This window comes from Nannobrachium achirus (genome assembly GCF_963921795.1).
Source record: "Nannobrachium achirus genome assembly, chromosome: 2".
Taxonomy (NCBI): domain Eukaryota; kingdom Metazoa; phylum Chordata; class Actinopteri; order Myctophiformes; family Myctophidae; genus Nannobrachium; species Nannobrachium achirus.
Window position 1 is genome coordinate 38,876,100 of NC_137811.1, and position 19,449 is coordinate 38,895,548.

The following is a 19,449-nucleotide window of genomic DNA, read 5'->3' on the forward strand; positions in this document are numbered from 1 at the left end:
TCCCGATCATGACCTCAGTGGCTTAATTTCCAAAGGGGATGAGCCTGCCTGTAATTTCATTACAATCCACTATTTTCTCTTTAATACTCTTGTTGTATATTGTATTGCTGTCGTTAGCCACAGTCTTGTGAAACACCAACATTAAAAACCTCTTGATACTTGATTCCTTGAATGCTCTCCAAGTCTGGAGGCCCTTCTCATTCCTTCCCTGCCACCCCCGGTTAAGACTCTATGGAGTGATTCAAATTCCTGGGAACAATAATCTCTCTAACCTCTAACCACTCCAGTGGTGGGAGGAGAACATCACCTCCATCACCAAGAGGAACCAGCAGCAGAGGATGTTCTTCCTGCGACAGCTGAATAAATCAGCAAGGCCGAGTTCTTTTCGCGGCTCCGGCCCGTCCCACGGCACCCGTGGCGGGCCGGAGCCGCGATCTTCTCGCGGCCCCATTCTGTCCTGCGGCACCCGCGGCGGACCGGAGCATCGCGGAGGGTGAGATCTTCACTCGCGGGGCGGACGGAGCATCGCAGAGGGTTAGATTTTCACCCGCGTTAGTTTTACTGAGGTTAAGGTTAGGGTTAAGGTTTGGTTTAGGTGCTACCTCCCGGCGCTCCGTATCGTCAGCAGGTTAACATTTGATTTCACCTGCGTCCCTTGAGGGGCCGCGGCCCCCCTCCATGGGGATGCGGGACAGGACGGGGCCGCGAAAAGAACTCGCACTCCCTCGAATAAATTAAACCTGCCACAGAAAATTACGGTCCAGTTCAGTTCTCCGCAGCCATCATGGGAGTCCATCCTCATGGCATCCATCACCGTCTGGTTCGCTGCCTCTACAGATAAGGACAGGTGCAGATTGCAGCGGATCAAGCGGTCAGCCGAGAGAGGGTCATGGGTCGCAGCCTGCCATCTCTCCAGGAACGAGGAACGAGCAGGAAAGATTATCTTTGACTCCCCTCACCCCACCGGTCTCACAAAAGCTACCATCCGGCAAGATGTACCAGTCTATCAAAAGCACTACCTCAGCACAACTTGAATGGTGTTTGAGGCAGTGAGGCTCAAAAAGGAATCCCCTTCCTCTCACTGACAGAACTCTGGAACTGGGACTTCTAAAACCCTCCTCCTCACGCACGCACGCACAGCGCAAACACACGTACGCGCACGCACACACTCACTCACTCACACTATGCTACTCTACACTAACAATATGTTGTTGCCTACTCCTGTGTACATAATGTACTGTAAACAAGTGCATTGTGGAAATGTGTATGCTATCGCCTTCTGTGTACATAATACATCAAGTGCAATATTTATTTATTTATTCACCCACATTGCCCATATTATCCTCTATGTTGTGTATACAGTAGTTCCTACTTTACTTTTATTATCTCCACCAGGCCGGATGGCCGAAGGCCGGATGGTTTCCCCACCTGCCTGTAAGTATGTCTGTCTGTCTGTCTGTGTGTCTCTGACTGGCTATGATTTACATGACACGGCCTGGTGGAGATCTGCATTCCAAGACTCCTTTTTATGTATATATATATTCATATATTATTCGCCCCCCTCTCTTGATGCACCTTCTCTTTACTGTTACAGTACTGTTCTTGTTTCTTCCTACCTTTTTCTTACTTCTCTGTAACTTTGTAAATAACTGTATACTGCTGTGCTACCACTGGGCAACTGAGTTTCCCCCTTGGGATAATAAAGGTATCTATCTATCTATCTATCTATCTATCTATCTATCGAATACAATGCGAATACAGAGCTTTAACTTAACAAAAAAACTAAGAAATATCACTTAGAGCACCTTCAACTGAGAGTGTAAATGTACACTCTCAGAGTTAAATGAACACAGATTTTACTGTAGAGTGTGGCTTCTGTTAATCCAGTGTCCATGTCTCTACATACTGTACTGTAGCCTGGCACAGGCTAGACTAGAGCTTCCGTAGCAGGTGGCATAAAGTAGCCTACAGTTGGAAGCATAGAGGTAAAAAGGTAGACGCCTCCTCCAGCTCTGGAGCGTTGGTAAAAGAGGACTGGCAAGCTTCCGGAATTCTGAAGGACGCTTCCTTGTGTGTCACAGAATGGGATGCTCAGTAGGCCAATCAGATGCCAGACTCCCTCTTTCCCACTGCAGGGGGCAGTGCTTTCCACAGTTCCACAGTTACGCACTTCCGCCAGTCCTGTTTTACCAGTCACGCCAATGAACTGCAGCGGCGGATGAGGTATCTAGCTTTTTATATCTGTACTTGGAAGGCCCTCATGGACTTGGATGTGTGAGCAATTACCAATATAAGCCCCTCTGTAAATATGTCTAGTAGAACAAGTCAATGTGTTAAACACACACGTGTTAAACATAAGTGTGTAACTGTAAGCATATCTTTCCATTGCTGCTCTATTCCTGCTTTAATGAGAACAAAATACCTCAGTGTGACCAAATGCTGCTATTTCCTATAGTTGGCTTAGAAAGAGTGGCCCATGCTTCCATATAATCGTATCGGCAATAGCTTCTGCTGTAACCAATAATATAGATGTGAAACGAAAAGAGAATTTTACTTCACCTCTCATGATAAAAGGAGAGGAACAGCTGAGCCAGGGGGTTCAGTTGGTATCTTTGCCCCAAGATGAGTTAGATAGAAGTAATATGGACTGAGAAACTATTCCACCCTTCAGGGGAACGCGAATATCTTTTACCACATGAGCCCTAGAGTCCCTATCCTGGGCATGTCATAATAGGTGAATATACATAATTGAGGAACATAAATAGTAGATCTACAAACTCTTGCATTGTAAGCTTGTAGGATCAGCTATTTTCAGTGAAGAGATTTGGTGTAGAGGGGAAAAAAACTAGAGGACTAAGTATAAGACCCCTGGGAGACTCCATTCAATGAAGTATAAAGGGATAAATACATGGAAATAGTTTAAAAAGTAGCATAAAAGTAGTTCATGCAAGGAAATAGTAAGAAAACTGTGCTCTGCTTTATCACTACTGGACAAATACTTCACTGGGTGAGGAATTGAAGGTCTTCACATGATTACTTTGACATGTTTATTTAAATCAGTGTGTTGGCTATTCGGGGGCAGTGGTGTTGTTGGCCTCTACGTGGTACAAAATATTCTCAGGCTGTGGTAGGTCACCTGTACAAACCAAGATAAGGACACTTGCATTAAGGCAGCCTATCTGTGACTCTCTTTTAACTGGTTCTCTCCAGACAGGCAGTACGACAGTTTGAGACATTTATTCATGAAAAAAGGAGAAACAAACACAAATACCCAAAGAGATGACAGGAGGTATAAAAAAGGAGAAGTAGATAAAAGCAGCTAGTCTTCCTTTCAGTAAGTGAGATCTAAATTCAATATGGTTGCTAAAACTGGGTGGAAACAATTCAGAGATTTAGAAAATAACTGCATTGCATACAGTCAGTAACCATGCAAAGATTCTGTCATATTGGAATAACGATTTGACTTTTTTTCAAGGAGGAGGCGTGTGGGTTTGTTACTGGCCATTCTCGCCACTGTTCTAGCGACTGAATTGAGATGTCACCACTCGGTAGGCAGATATCTCTAGCTTTTAGCTGACAACTAAAATGCTGTCTCCGAATCTGAGACATCAGAGGGTGTCAGTAGCTCTTTCAGGGTGAAAGAACATCTTGTATTCACTACTCAAGTTGACAACTACAAGGATTCACTACTTTTTTGTATTCTCTCAGCACCCTGTATTTTCAACATCAGGTTAGCTTGACTTGATAGACTTCAATTGTGGGAAGGTTGCATCTAAAGTGCCTAATAGGCAGTGTGTGGCATGCAACCATCTTCACACACACAATGATCCTCTGATATGCAATAACGGCCATTTAAGATATAAACATCCCTAGAAGCAATTATGGCACTGGCTTGTTTTAACAGTATAGGCTCCAATTTTGTTCTCTGTCACATGTACCCTCGCGTCCCAGTTCTGGGCCTGGCATAATAGGCAGACCAAGTATAGAGCGCTGGAAGACCCCTGTCAACCAAGTGGTCGTGAATATGGGTCACCATGGACCACCATGGACCACCACATCCCTTCACTTGACTGTTACTATCAAGTTCAAACAGATCTTCACCATAATATTTGCCTTAAAGCTATAGCCATCATGCCCCCCCCCCCCCTACTGCGACCTCATTCTCTCCCCCACCGCCCACATATTTTCATCCAATGACATCAGATCTTAGTAAAGGCCAAGCATTAAGGCATTATATATGTGTCACTACTACTAGTAGTCATACATGAAAGCAACTTCACAACCACAACATACAGGACCAGAAAAAGCTAAGGGTCCATACACATTTTTGCCAATCAAACTAGTTTCCGCAACTATTTGACAGCTTAAAGTCCATGATTAATATTTGCCAGCCACAAAATGTAGCTTTTTTTGTGTATAAATGAGTATCTGACATTCTGACTAGAACGTTTTTAATGTTCTTTTGGCAAACTAAGTACCACAGATGTCCTATTAGTCAAATAAATTAGTGTGAAACTGCTTCATTATGTATTGTGTGTTGACTGTTGAGTACTGAAACTGTACAAATTGTTTGCATGTGTTTATGCAGACCCCAGGAAGACTAGCTGGTTGCTATGGCACCAGCTAATGGGGATCCTTAATAAAATCAAATAAAATCAAAAATCAACTTGAGTAGACAAGAAACCACTCAGAATAGCACTCAAAAGACTCAATCTTCTATCATTTGCACCCACTCCAAAAAAACATTCATACAATCACAAGTCAGCGATACCACATAATTCATGATGTTCACACCAATATGAATATGATGATTAAAATCACCATTTTCCATTGAAGTCTTTGCCTGACAGAGATACTGTACCAGTGGCAGTGTTGCCTGATAGCCATTGTGACCCCGGGCATCATGACAGCCACGGAGTGGAGGAGAGGACCGCTCTTTGCTCTTTACAATGAGATGGACAGATATATGCAAGAGAAATTCAATTGGAATGGGGATGAAAGAGAGATTTAACCTCTTTCAACCTTGCCTCGCGTAGCCAGGCTTACTCATCTGTGAAGAGAAAAGCCTGGTCATGATATTATGAGGCAGAGAGAGTTCTAGGAGGTGGGGCTGAATTTTACCGGAAGTTGTCTTTTTTTTTACAGTGCGGTGTCCCTGCAAACGTTGGAAAAAAAATCTGTTCTACGTCTCCCGCTCCGTCGGTTGCGCTCATAATAAACAATATCCAAACAAAAACATGGATTCGGACAACGTTACTCCTATTAAGAGCGAGTTACTGTAAGAGCTACAATCAATTTGTTTCGCTGGGAAATATAAACAGACCCGCACCGCATATCGTATCTTCCGTCTTATCTTGCCCAGGGTGCTTTCAACCTGTCATCCATACTGTGGGAACGTCATAATAGGTGAATGTTTTCAAACTACATCAAATCTTTTCTAAAATAACTGATGTAAGCTCATAACTCATCGCATTGCGAAAAGGGTTGTGATCTTATAGATCTGGCGAATGTTTGCCCAGAATAGCGATGCTAGGGGTTTATGTGATTAAGGATAAAATATATGAAACTATTGAAGAAGTCTAACTTTTAACTGCATGCATGTAGTGGATGTAATGGAGTAGAAGTCATAAGAAGTATCAGGACATTCAAATAAGTAAAGTAAGTAAGTACCACAAAATTGATCTTACAGCAGGGGTCTTCAACAGGGGGTCCGCGACCCCTAGGGGGTCCGCGGAGGTACTGCAGGGGGTCCGCGAAATTATTGCTTAAAAAAAAAAATCAAAAAATGTTTTTCTTTTCTTTTTTTTTAACATTTATGTTAAAAAATAAATCATGATTCTATCCATTTTGAATAGCTTGAATACATGATTATATGCAATTGACAGATTGTTGATATTATTGACATTTGTTCTCAGTTAATAAATAATATGTTTAGAAATGGTAGTGGTACGGCCCACCCTGCTCGCTGTAACTTGTACATGTTTAAAATAATCGTAACCCCGACCCCCCCACCCTACGAGGTGGTAGGGGGTCCCTGCTCCATCTCCCCATCAGTTTGGGGGTCCCCGGCCTGAAAACGTTGAAGACCCCTGTCTTACAGTAAGTACAGTACTTGAGTAAATGTATTTAGTTACTTTCCACCACTAGTGATCAGAAAGGTCTAGTTTCTTTTTAACCATAGGAAGTTACAAGGAAGTAGTTGAATACAACATGAATCATTATCAAAACATGTTATTTATCCACATTTTGTTTGAATCACTCACTTATTCACTTAACAGTATAGTTAACAGTACGTTAATTTCTGGCTATGGTATCTAGTATAGAATAACGCTTAAAGATAATTGCACGCATAAAAACATATACAAGCACATAAACATGCACACAAACGTGTGTACATACACAGACACACATGGCATCCTGAGGGAGTGCTCCTGTCACACCCACACTGAGATTAACTGTCACATACGGTAGCTGAATCTGTGAGTCACACAAGGAGACTAACGGCACGTTTTGATATGCATAACACTGATATATTCATTTCTCATCTCCTCCTGCATTCTACTTTCACAGCAATTTCAAAGCTTGCCTTTCTGAGCCCAGATTCTTTGCTTGAAGTATTTTGGATGTCAGATCAGACCTTACAATAAGCAGACATGGAGACAGAAGAGCCGGAAAAGAGCATCCGTATGTAAAATCCGATATTCGAAACGAGTAGCCACCATATGAGAAGAGAGGGTTCAAAAGCATACAAGCGAAAAATCCTCTGGTCTGAATTTTTACAACATACTGTAAGGGTGCGATCACACAGAACTTTGATTCTGCCTATGAGGGCGGATTTTACCAATGCTTTTCAATGGGAATGGAGCGGTTCTGTTTCCAATTGCGGTATTCCCTTAAAGGTGCCACACCATACTCAAAATATATATTTTATATAAATATTGGTCCATAATACGGTTTTATTCAGGTTTTAGTCTAAACAATCACTCGGATATTGAAATTCATGTTCTGTCTGTCTCTAATTCCAAGCCGCAATACCAAAATGCCCTTTGTTGGCAACGGGGCGCTGTCTTTGGGCTAAAATTGGAACGATACAGAGAATATTAGAGAAACACGATGAGAATCATGTAGAGTCAATCGTAATCTTCTCTGAATCATTCCAATTTTAGCACCACTTCACCTCATGGTTCCACCTCCAGTGTTGGGAAAGTTCACTTTAAAAACGAACTAGTTCAAGTTCAAGTTCAGAACTTCAAAAATGAACTAGTTCATTTTTAGTTCATAATTCCCCATTATGAACTAAAGTTCATGGTTCCCCAAAATGAACTACATAGTTCTTTTTTAGTTCTTTTTTTAACCATATTTTTTTTTATACTTTTGGCTATTCAAAAAAAGGAAAAAAAAATATATATAAAGGTCTATATATATATAAATGTTTAGACGTTGCTGCATGCTATTATTTGTCAAAATTATTGACTCAGCCCATATAGAACCACACACAGCAATAATTTCATCCAACTTAACATTGAGGTGCCCACAATATTTATGTGCCCACTGCCTAGTTCCCAGTCTTCCTGCACCCTTATTGTGAAGGGCTGAATGTAATAACCATGTTATTGTCTCATTGTGTGAAATATCATAATATTCAAAACAAATATTTGACTCCAATTGATTCCCCACACAGTATTGACTTGATATAGCAATAAAAAAATATATATATTACACAGCAGTTGTGGGAAAACTAAGACATTGTTCAAAAAACACAATTCCGATTTTGGTCATTTTGGAAATAGGGCAAAACATATATTTTTCTTCAATCTACTGTCTTGACACTCTAACCAAAATTGTTCTATAAACCATAATCTACAAATTGGAAGTGAAAGAAACTTTAACACACATTTGAAATGAAAACAAAAAATTACATGTACAAGGAACCCCACTAGAAAAAAAACAAAAAATTACATGTACAAGGAACCCCACTAGAAGGCAGACGTTTCTAAACCGTGCACAGCATGTTTCCGCGTTGGTTAAAATAGCTGATCTACAAGCTCACGTTGTCTCGTGGATGCGACGCGTTGTGAGCTTGCAGATCAGCTATTTTCGCCGTGCAACACACATAGGACAAAGTATAGTCAGTCAGGCTTGCGAGACGAGGAGATTCACAGTGCAGCAGCAGAGTGCAGACAGCACCGCATATCGGAACGTTCACGAGATGCAGTAGGCACTGCTGCGTGCTGCTGCGTGCAGTGCCTACTATTGGAGCATGTGAATGAAAAGAGAGACGAGAGGAGCAGAGGACAGACGACCGCGGAGGCGCGGACCGCCGCATGAACGGCCGAAGAACGCCGACGAACGTCGTTCACGGGCATCAGAATGACCGCGTTCGACAATATCGTTCATCAAGCGAAAACAATTACGTTCAGTTCACGTTCGCCCAAAATATGAACGTGTTCATGAACGATCGTTCTTTGAACGCGTTCGGGTACAACACTGTCCACCTCATATAGTCTCAATAGAATAGCCTCCCAAAAAGTACCGCCCCCTTCTCGAGGGGGGCCAATAGGAAATGAGCCCCCTGTGACATAGAATGGGGCCAATTTCAAAAGAGTACCGTTCAGACATGCCCATTCAGAAAATCACTCAAATGAAAGGCAATGAGTTAATGAATTGTTTTTTTTTGGTCAGTAGCAGATAGACCAAAAAATCACACCCGTGTGAAGTGGAGCTGTGTGTGTGTGTGTGTGTGTGTGTGTGTGTGTGTGTGTGTGTGTGTGTGTGTGTGTGCGTGGATCATGTGTACCGATTTTTGTGACATTTGAAGAAAATATGTAGGAAAAGGAGCAAAAAGTGTGTTTTGGAGAAAATTCAAGATGGCGGAAAATCTATCATGGCGCAAATGGGCGTGGCCTATATGGGGAGATGCGTCATGACCCAAGGAATCCAGGGAAAAAATATTTTTAATTTTCCGACCTACGGTTCAAGAGTTACAGGCCAAAACGTAAAGTGGGGTGTTATGGCGCCACCATGCGGCCAAATGACACAATTATTTTTTATTTAATCCTTGAAATCATTATGAACCTCCTCTCCAAGTCTTGAAACTCTAGCCCCTATGGTTTGCGAGAGACAAATAATTGAATGTGAGTTTTTGCGATTCCCATTATAAGTCAATGGGGAAAATTAATTCACTAATAAATTAATATCAATTAAACTATTGAACCTTTCTCTTAGCAAGTTACTAGCCCACCATTCCCGAGTAAGCCGGTCGATTTGACATATGGCACGAGTGTGTGGTGGCAAAACTGTGGGACTAGTAGCGTGCCGAAGTTTAGGAAGTTCAGGCTACATACAGACACACACACAGACAGACACACAGACAGACCCACACGGCCACGTATAGGGAGCCTGTGCTTCACACAGCTCCAAAAACAAGAAAAAAATGAAAAATGTGAAATTCATGGTGTAGTCCCTTTAACTAATTTAATGCCTACCCCGATAATCCCGAGAAAATGCCTATGTCCCTCTCTGCCAGGCCCGATAATCCAGAGATTTGGCCTTTTTTTTTTATATATATGTTTTTTCAAAAATATTGAAAATTAAACATGCGAAATTGCATGTTTAACCCCCATACCAACCCCATCTTTCAAACATGGCAGCCATATTTGTTTACATAACAAGAAAACATAATGGCTGCTATCTCATGAATGCCTGAACGGATTTCCAAGCGGATCTTTTTGTTTGAAAGCTGTGAACAGCATGCACACACGTGGTGCATGATCTAGGCATGGGCGTGCATGATCCGTGCACTATGAATTACATGGAAGTCTATGGAGACTGGAGGCGGCGTGGAACTTGGCAGCCATTTTGAAAAGATGCCGACTGAGTTAAGAAAAAACAATACAAAAAATGCTCCGTTCCTATTGAAAAGCCTTGGCAGAATACGCCCTAATAAGCAGAAACTTTCTCGCACCTGCAGAATGCCAAAGTACTGCTATAGAGGTTCTCTGAGGTAAAGCAGAGAAAAACACCCTCCTGTTTCCCACAGACTCCTACCAACGGGCAGGTTTCACCCTGTGCTTTGGTGAGGATTAGTGTGAGATGGGAGGCCGTTATGAGGAGTCAAAGGTCATACTAAACAGAGCATTGAGATCAGATCAGATTAAGCTCTCAAGTTGATTGTTAGATCTGCTTTGTGATGAGCAACACAGCCATGCAACGGAGTATACATTTAAAGACATCTGCACAACCAGCCAGCCAGCCAACCAACCGGCCACTCAGACGCACGCACTCACGCACGCACGCACGCACGCACGCACGCACGCACGCACACACAGGGGAGTCACGGGGGGGAGTGGGACTGGGTTACTAGGGCCCAAGGTGGAGGGGCCTTAACTATTTTATACTTTAGCTATTGAAAAATAGCAGATATACAAGCTCACAGCGCAGCAACGAGTGCCGCGCTGCAAGCTTGTAGATCTGCTATTTTTGAAAAGTTGTGAAAATGTGTGCAAATCTTTGAATATACCGGTATGTATTTTTAAGCGAACATTTGTAACTCAAATTTTGCTTCTGGGGGGTCCCTGGAACAAAATATTTTGAGATGGTGGTCCGTGGCCAAATAAATATCATTTTGGAGGTCCTTCACGTGAAAAGGTTTGAACACCACTGACATAGAAACATGGGTTTTTCAAAAAGCCATAGAAGGGTTTGAAATATTCAAAGACAAATTTTCACGATTTTTCAAAAAGTAGCAGATATACAAGCTCACAGCGTGGCACCGAGTGCCCTCGGTGCCGCGCTGTGAGCTTGTATATCTGCTATTTTTCAATAGTTAAAGTACCCAGGGCCCAGAATTTGGTACGACACCCCTGCACACACACACACACACATGCACACACAAAGAGGAGCTCACCGTGACTGTTGCAGCGTAGGGTCTCCACCAGCCTGTTGTCCTGGTCATAACACACCATGGCCTGGTAGCGGTAACCCTGGCCACACTCCTTGCCCTCTCCTTGGGCCTTCATCCCCAGCGCAGCCTCCACCCTTCCAGCCTCGGGCAAGATGCAGTCGGACCAGTTCCCCACAGGCTGAGCGTTGTATTTGTCACAGGGACAGTACTGGGTCTCGCTCAAAGGGTACATCTGAGTGTTCTTGCACTTGTCCTTCTTCTTGCTCCTCCCTGAAGGGTAGAAGACTGATTTACACACTTGATCGCACGGCCGAGGTACAAATTAGCTCAGCGCTTTTCAAAGAACGCATGCAGTGCCCAGGGCCTCCCTCAAGTGGAAAGTGAAAAAAATAAAAAATAAAAAAAGAATACAAAATAATAATAATTGTTATAATCTTACAATAAATGCGAGAAGTCTCTGCGTGCGTGTGTGTGTATGTGTGCGTATGTAATCTGCGTATCTCGAGAACCGTTCGTCCCACCGGCTTCAGATTCGGCACGGGTGTTCCCCGCCGTGGCGCGGAGTGACGTGCCCGGCCTCGACCCGACACGACGCGCGTTTTTTTCCGAACCGGCGCGAAACGTTCGGAATCACCGTATGCGGAGCTGATTGTTGACATCAGGCTGTTTCGGAGAAAACCGCCGCAAGCGCTGACTCATTGTGACATCACTTCATAAAAGACTCTGACATCACGTACGCCACATGAGTCAACAAAAAAATGCCATGGTTAAGTATTGAATGTCATCAGTATGATGTGTTCATATATGGACATAGGCAAACATATGGTCAAAACGGGTCTTATGACAACAGGTGCAGTATAATGGGGTTTGCATGAAAGGGTAGGGCATTCACAGAGATCTCCATATATGGGCATAAAATGGACGCCCGTATGCGGAGCTGATGTCTGACATCAGAGTTTAAAAAAATAAAACATTTTGTGTTAAAAAAAATCGTGAATTGTGAACATTGAATCGTGATTCGAATCGTATCGTGAATTGAGTGGATCGTGGCATGCCTAGTCCTGGCTCCTCTAATGATGCCTTCTTTGTACAGTACGATTCATATGTTCAACCCAAAATGGATGAAACAAACAAGTCCAAGAGGCTATATAGATCAAAGTGCCCACGTACATGAGGGAGAACAGCTCCCGATGATGGACTGCACTGACACAATTGTTTCCCAGCATAGTGGTGTGTTTACGTCGACAACAAATCAATACTTTAGGACTTCAAAATTGATCATTTTCGTTTTAGAAAAGCCCACAGTGCACTGAGGCAATTTCACTGATCTAGTCTATCACCAAGAGTCCACTTTATATTCTCTCAAGCCAGTAACAACAACTCTTCCACATTCTTTGAATGTTACAGAGTAGGCTAATACTGTAGTTAGAGAAAGCCTTTTTCTTTTTGAAAATGCTGTGTGAGCCAGCAGTCTGTCTCCAGAGACCACTCCACTTCTGACATGTGTGAAATAGATTTTGGACTATTTGTTCGGTCTGAACTGTCTAACCTTCCCTAACCTGCTTCCTGTCCAACTTCCTGCATGCACCAGCACCGCAGCACCTTATTCCATCTCTCTACTGACTACGGAGTCCCTATTTATTTTTTATTTTTTTAATCTGTTTTTTGAGAGCTATCAATCACAGCTATATTTGGGACACTTATACGCAGTGTTGTGTTCCCTGACACAAATTTGATGGTATCAATGGAGGTGTGTATCGTGTTGGTGTCTACTGGTTGGAGTGCCATGCATTTAACCACCTGAACCGCAGTGTCCATATTCTGGGGGGAACATTAGCCAAACATAGCAGATCTACAAGCTCACTTGTGAGCTTGTAGCTATTTTTGACGAAGATATTTTGGTGTAGACGGAAAAGGTGGTCAAAGAACAGTTGTAACTCAAGTCCAGTTCTCTATGACTATTATATAGGGGTTCAAGTGGTTAAATTAGGTAATACAGTCCTTACAGAACCAATCGTTTATTGGTCTAAACAACATTCCATTCTTGGTGCAGTCCCGGGTCCTTACCTATCAGTGTCCTCTTCCTGGTACGGACCCCGACACAGTCGGCCGTGCAGGACGAGAATTTGGACCAGTTGGTGAGCTGGCAGTCATCCTGGCAGGGCAGCTGGCAGCGCTGAGTGATGGGTGGCATGGCCTTGGCAAAATTCAGACATTCTCTGATGTCCGCCTGAGTCCCATCCAGCTGGCGACAGGACACCGCTGGTGGAATTGAACACAGAGGAGGTGTAAGGCTTCATTATGATTTGTTTGAGAGCAGCGTGTCAGCTACTGACACTGATGGACGACATAATGCATGCCATTTTATCAGTGGTGTATTTCTTTCAAAAGCAGTGATACCACAATGTAGAAATACTCTGTTACAAGGAAAGTCTGAAGTCTGAAAGTCTGAAATACTGAAGCTGATGTGCAAAATGCATCACAGTGTGACGTGTTGTGTGCTTGTAGATTGGCTATTTTCCAATTTGTAATGATCCAAAAATAACTTGTAACTTAAGTTTTCAAATTATTGAGTAAAGATGAATAATACATAAGTATAAAGTACAAATTTGCCTCTGAGATGTAGTGGAGTAGAAGTATAAAGTATTGGAGTAAAGTAAAAGTTTTAGGCCTACTTCAATACAGTAGCCTACTTGAGTAAATGTATACTGTAGTTACAACAGATCTGTAAAGACACTTGGGCCAACATGCTTTACCTTAAATGCATATATTTGACAGTGTATGCACAATAAATAATTTATAATAGCTTCTGTAACATGGTATGATAATTCTGTGTAATTATTAAGAAGACCTTTACAGCAAATAGACCAGTTTGTAATTATGTCACATCTCACAGGAGCTGCAACGTGACAAATTACACTTATGAGAAGCTCACACAACTGTGTTGTTAACTCAATTGGTTTGACATTTGCCAGCCACCTTTAATAACAATACATCACCATATACATTTTTGCAGTCAATAAAAAGGTATTACTTGTGTCGTACAGCAATATGTCATTTTCTTGTAAGCCAGCCAAGAGTGTGTGTCCAGACAGAAACCAATCTCTAAGCATTTTAGTTTTCTTTCGTTAAAGCTCTCCTGAGTGCTACTGGACATGGTTTGAAAGCACTGCTGGTGTGTATGGCCGGCATGTTTGACTGTTTTTATTATGTACAGTATACTGTACGTACACGCACGCACATACACTAGTATGTATACATAATATAATGTGTATGCAGGGCCGGATTAAGAGTTCTGGTGCCCGGGGCTATGACCAGGTTTCGTGCCTCCGAGTTTCAAATCAAATCGTCAATAAAAGTTGAAATTATAATAACAAAATAAAATACTAATAGAGGCAGTAATGACAATCTATTGATTCTGTCATTCAGAAGCCAGCTAGTCCACAGAGAGTAACTTCTTGTAGGCTATATCATCATTATGTCAGACTGCTGAAGCCTCATTATGCGTTGACTTGACACGTTCTGTGTATCATCCTCCTCCCGCCGTGGAGTGTGAGTGTGAGTGTGAGTATGATGTTGTGATAATGCACACAGCCTTATAGCTGCATTCAGACCAGCTGGTGAGAGTGTCAGGTACAGAGGCACGAGGCAGGCACGGGATCATGGGGGAAGCGTAGCTGTTTGCCCCATGCACCGTATGTACTGTGTGTGGTGCGTGTGTTCATGAGTATGTTTGTGACGTGTACAGGTGCACACCACACAGTACTGTACATTCTATGGCAATCCAGCTAACAGATTTTGAGTTGTTTGCTACCAAAGTGGTTGACAGATGGACTGAACAACATAGCCATCTTTAGAGCCCCATCAGTGGAACGAAATATCAGTTCATTAATTCAGTGTCAAACAAAACGGAAATATAGCCGCCATTAAAGGTCTTTTCTGTAGGAGCTGGAACATTAAGCTAGAATTGAATTGTTTTAAAACAGCCTCTCATGACTATGTGGTGCGGTATGTTAATCCTCCACATAATGCTCTGGAACCGAAAGGGAAAGAGAATACTGTCTAAAAACTCACTTAGTCACTTATGGTTAAAGCCCATGAACAGTTTGTACTGTGGCTCTTCCAGAGGCAGATTGTATTGCCTCCTCACAAGAATTTAAAATTAAAATTGAGGTAAAACCGGTGCAGACACCAGCAGTTAAACAACTCAAATTGCACAATGAGTCTCAAGAGGCAGACGACTAGAGTTGCATCCGCCTCCCAAACTCATCAATGTTTTGAAAAATTCTAACCTCTCTATTGAAGAGTGTCGTTCTTCATCTCAAGTAGTTTGATGCATGCTCTAACTAGGGAAATTGGCCTTTTCTCTAAAACCCTGGCACATCCGTCTGCTTGTCTCATGGCAGGCGCTTCCAAGGCGCCGTAATGAATAACAATTTCACTTAGCATATTATTGCAGAGAAGGGAATCTTGGGAAAGGCAGAAAATAAAACCTCTCGTTTGAAGTCCTGATCCACAGGTCTCCTGAGCGCCGGGACGATCCTGCCTGAGAAACCAGGGAACCAGTTGGCACTTTCTCCATTTGTGGGTCTTCCACCTGGAATAAATGAGGACATTACAGTCACACCATGCTAGCACACCATGCTGTCTGACTGCACCTAATGAGTGAGTTACACAGTAAATGTACAAGCCGTTATGTCTTGCACTGCATGTCTCCTTGCATTGCATCAGACGTTCTGTCGTCCCTGAACCCTGCAGTGTGATATACTGTTCTCCCATATGCTGTAAGTTGTCACTTGCAATACAATGCCTAGGGTTTAGGGTTAACCTTTTCTACTTGTCTCATGACGGGAAACAATATTAGGTCAAGTTTCCTCTGAACGTGATTCTGAAACTGAAAGCCTTTCTCGTCCTCATCTTCATTATTTACCGGTATAATTATATCCTGATGGCAGAATTCATTATTAGCAGTTTCAGTTGCACAAGGACAAATGTTACAGCTTATGAACAAAAGCGGTTTATTGTTGCAACACAGGGGAACTGGAGTCCTTGCCTCTCAAAATAAAGTGTGTGTGCGTGCGTGCGTGCATGCGTGCGCGTGTGTGTACACACGTTTGAAAAGACAAAGAACAAACACAAGAATGAACAAGAAATAAAAAGCTGCAAGGTGTCACCTATCAGCTTTCAGCTTTTTTTATTACCTGAAACCTGGGCAGACTTTGGCTGGCTCACAGTCCTTCTCCTCCTCCAGCATGTCAGGACAGTCCTGGCCTCCGTTGGAGGGCAGCTGGATGATGAGACGGTTTCTTGACTGCTTTTGCTTCACAATGTTACCAGCTGCATTGACACACAGGTTACCACTGAATTAGAATCTGCTTCACAATGTTACCAGCTGCATTGACACACAGGTTACCACTGAATTACAATCTGCTTCACAATGTTACCAGCTGCATTGACACACAGGTTACCACTGAATTACAACCTGCTTCACAATGTTACCAGCTGCATTGACACACAGGTTACCACTGAATTACAACCTGCTTCACAATGTTACCAGCTGCATTGACACACAGGTTACCACTGAATTACAACCTGCTTCACAATGTTACCAGCTGCATTGACACACAGGTTACCACTGAATTACAATCTGCTTCACAATGTTACCAGCTGCATTGACACACAGGTTACCACTGAATTACAACCTGCTTCACAATGTTACCAGCTGCATTGACACACAGGTTAGCACTGAATTACAATCTGCTTCACAATGTTACCAGCTGCATTGACACACAGGTTACCACTGAATTACAATCTGCTTCACAATGTTACCAGCTGCATTGACACACAGGTTACCACTGAATTACAATCTGCTTCACAATGTTACCAGCTGCATTGACACACAGGTTACCACTGAATTACAATCTGCTTCACAATGTTACCAGCTGCATTGACACACAGGTTACCACTGAATTACAATCTGCTTCACAATGTTACCAGCTGCATTGACACACAGGTTACCACTGAATTACAATCTGCTTCACAATGTTACCAGCTGCATTGACACACAGGTTACCACTGAATTACAATCTGCTTCACAATGTTACCAGCTGCATTGACACACAGGTTACCACTGAATTACAATCTGCTTCACAATGTTACCAGCTGCATTGACACACAGGTTACCACTGAATTACAATCTGCTTCACAATGTTACCAGCTGCATTGACACACAGGTTACCACTGAATTACAATCTGCTTCACAATGTTACCAGCTACATTGACACACAGGTTGGTCTGGGGGGAAACTGACGAGAGACACTTTAAACCTATGCGTCCCTATTCTCTGCATGTTATATAGCGTCGTAAAATAGTGAAAATAGCCGATCTACAAGCACACAACGCGCGTTGTGTGCTTGTAGATCTGCTTGTAGATCTGCTTTTTTCCCAACTTTTGTGTGGCACTTTTGTATGATGAACTAGACTTACTAGAGCTTTAATTTACGAAAAAACATACAGATTTGAAACTTGGAGATAGGAGGTTTCTGCCTGACAGTGACGATAGGCAAACCGTAGGCGAACATTCAGTGAAAATAGCCAATTTGCAAGCTTTTCAGCGAAGAGATTCGTCATGGGGGGGGGGGGGGGGGGTCCAAGTACATATACCCCTGGGAGAACCTGGTCAATGAAGTATATAGGGTATAAGTGGTTAAAAGTGATGACTGAAGCTTTTCTGCAAATTCCCATCTCAGTCTCCATCAGTCTCTGAAAACACTACGGCCAAATGTAATGTGAGGGCTTGGCTAATCAAGCGTCGCACTGATTACAGAGGTTATACAACTAACAGGGAAGAGCTACCGATGTTTCCTGTTGAGATTGGCACATTTCACCCAGGTTTTTTCATCTCACTCAAGTCACTTTGTCTGCTGACCTCACTTATAAAAATAAAACAATTCACAGGAGGCAACCAGTGATCACCCCATGATGTGCACTGCAATGTAGTTTCAAATGCACTACAATGCAGGCGTTTTTTGAGAGTGAGAAAATAAGAAAACACGTGTGACATGTGTGATCTGGGCAGCTTGCCCCAGGAAATGTGCCATTCTCAACAGGAAACAACGGTATACAGTATAAAATGCAGCAATACTCTGGTTTGCTCAGATTAAGTTCATGGTATATAAATAGTTTAACACAAATGTGAATTAATATATGAATCTCTGTAGCGAACTTCATACAGTAGCAGACTACTGTATGAAGTTCTTAAATGAGTGGACACAAGGTTAAGATATACAAAACACTGTAATTTAGATCATGTGTGAGGCAAAGATGTGTACAGTATGATGCAGTGTCATATAAGAAGGGCATCAAAAATAAGAGCTTTTTCACACCATAAATAAATGTAATGTATTCACCGGTGTTGGCCACCATGACCGACAAAGGTGACCTCATCCAAAGGCTGCGTGAAATAACAACCAGGCGTTGCATTCCCTGACAGTCATATCTGTTGCAGCCAACAGGAAGTCGGTACACCGAGCACACTAAAAGTCACCCCAAAGGTTGTCCTACGTGCCAATCTGTCAAATTAATGATCTGTAACGAGGTGTGAGCTGAGGGATACGAGCCGACTGGAGACTTTAGAGGGTTGTTAACATATGGCTGCCACAGCACAGTAGCTTCCACTTCAGCGTTATATCCAAGAGTTCATTTTCGCTTGCTTTTTCAAACAGTCTAATATTTCACTGGGCCACAGTCCCAGCAGACTCTGTGTAAAAGTAATTGATTTATGAAACGCCGTGATTGGATAAGCACCTCCTTTTGTAATGCAGATTTTTCGGCTTTAGCTTTTTCGCATGGTTTTTCCATTTTCCATCATAGGGCTTCGAAAACAGCAGCTCGTACCTTACATTATTCATTTCATATCACTGCACTGGGGGAGTGCATTGCATCATACCTGCATCGCATGAGATAGGGCAGGGTGTCCAATCACTGAATGGGGTCACAATGCAGTCTTTCTTACAGGGCATTCGACAGGGTCTCACTGTCCCTGGACGAGGACCATCTGGGCACCTAGACCACACACACATGCACACACACAGACACACACACGGGCACACAGGCAGACACGCAAGCACACACACACACACACACACACACACACACACACACACACACACACACACACACACACACACACACACACACACACACACACACACACACACACACACTGAGTGCTGGAAACTTTGACACATACACAAAACAACAGCAGAGGGGTATGGTATCTCAAATGAGTCATTCTATAGAACAAAAGCCAGAACTCTGTTGATTCACAGTGATAGATTCTTGGCTATATGGAATTTGCTCCGTTCTATTTATAACACAGAACTAATTATGACAAAAACTAATCGAAGGACCTCTGTAACATTATTGGCTAACTTATAGTTCAGCGTACAGCCGTGTCCCGTGCCGAAGACAGCTGATCTACGCAGTGCGGTGGGATGCATTGTGAAATTGTCATTCGGTTATTTTCGGTGTGGGACAAGGTGTCA

General features: G+C 42.8%; 1 protein-coding gene across 1 annotated transcript in view; it reads right to left on the bottom strand.

Moving 5' to 3' along the window:
- The window catches only part of thsd7ab (thrombospondin, type I, domain containing 7Ab), a gene marked incomplete at its 5' end in the record, with an annotated part of 186,633 nt that overhangs the window by 42,093 nt on the left and 125,091 nt on the right, over positions 1–19,449 (bottom strand). The window contains 5 exons of the mRNA XM_080746633.1: positions 10,907–11,173; positions 12,971–13,165; positions 15,397–15,500; positions 16,105–16,240; positions 18,852–18,967. Coding sequence (XP_080602759.1) covers positions 10,907–11,173; positions 12,971–13,165; positions 15,397–15,500; positions 16,105–16,240; positions 18,852–18,967 — 818 coding nt within the window. The remainder of the gene's footprint in view (positions 1–10,906; positions 11,174–12,970; positions 13,166–15,396; positions 15,501–16,104; positions 16,241–18,851; positions 18,968–19,449) is intronic.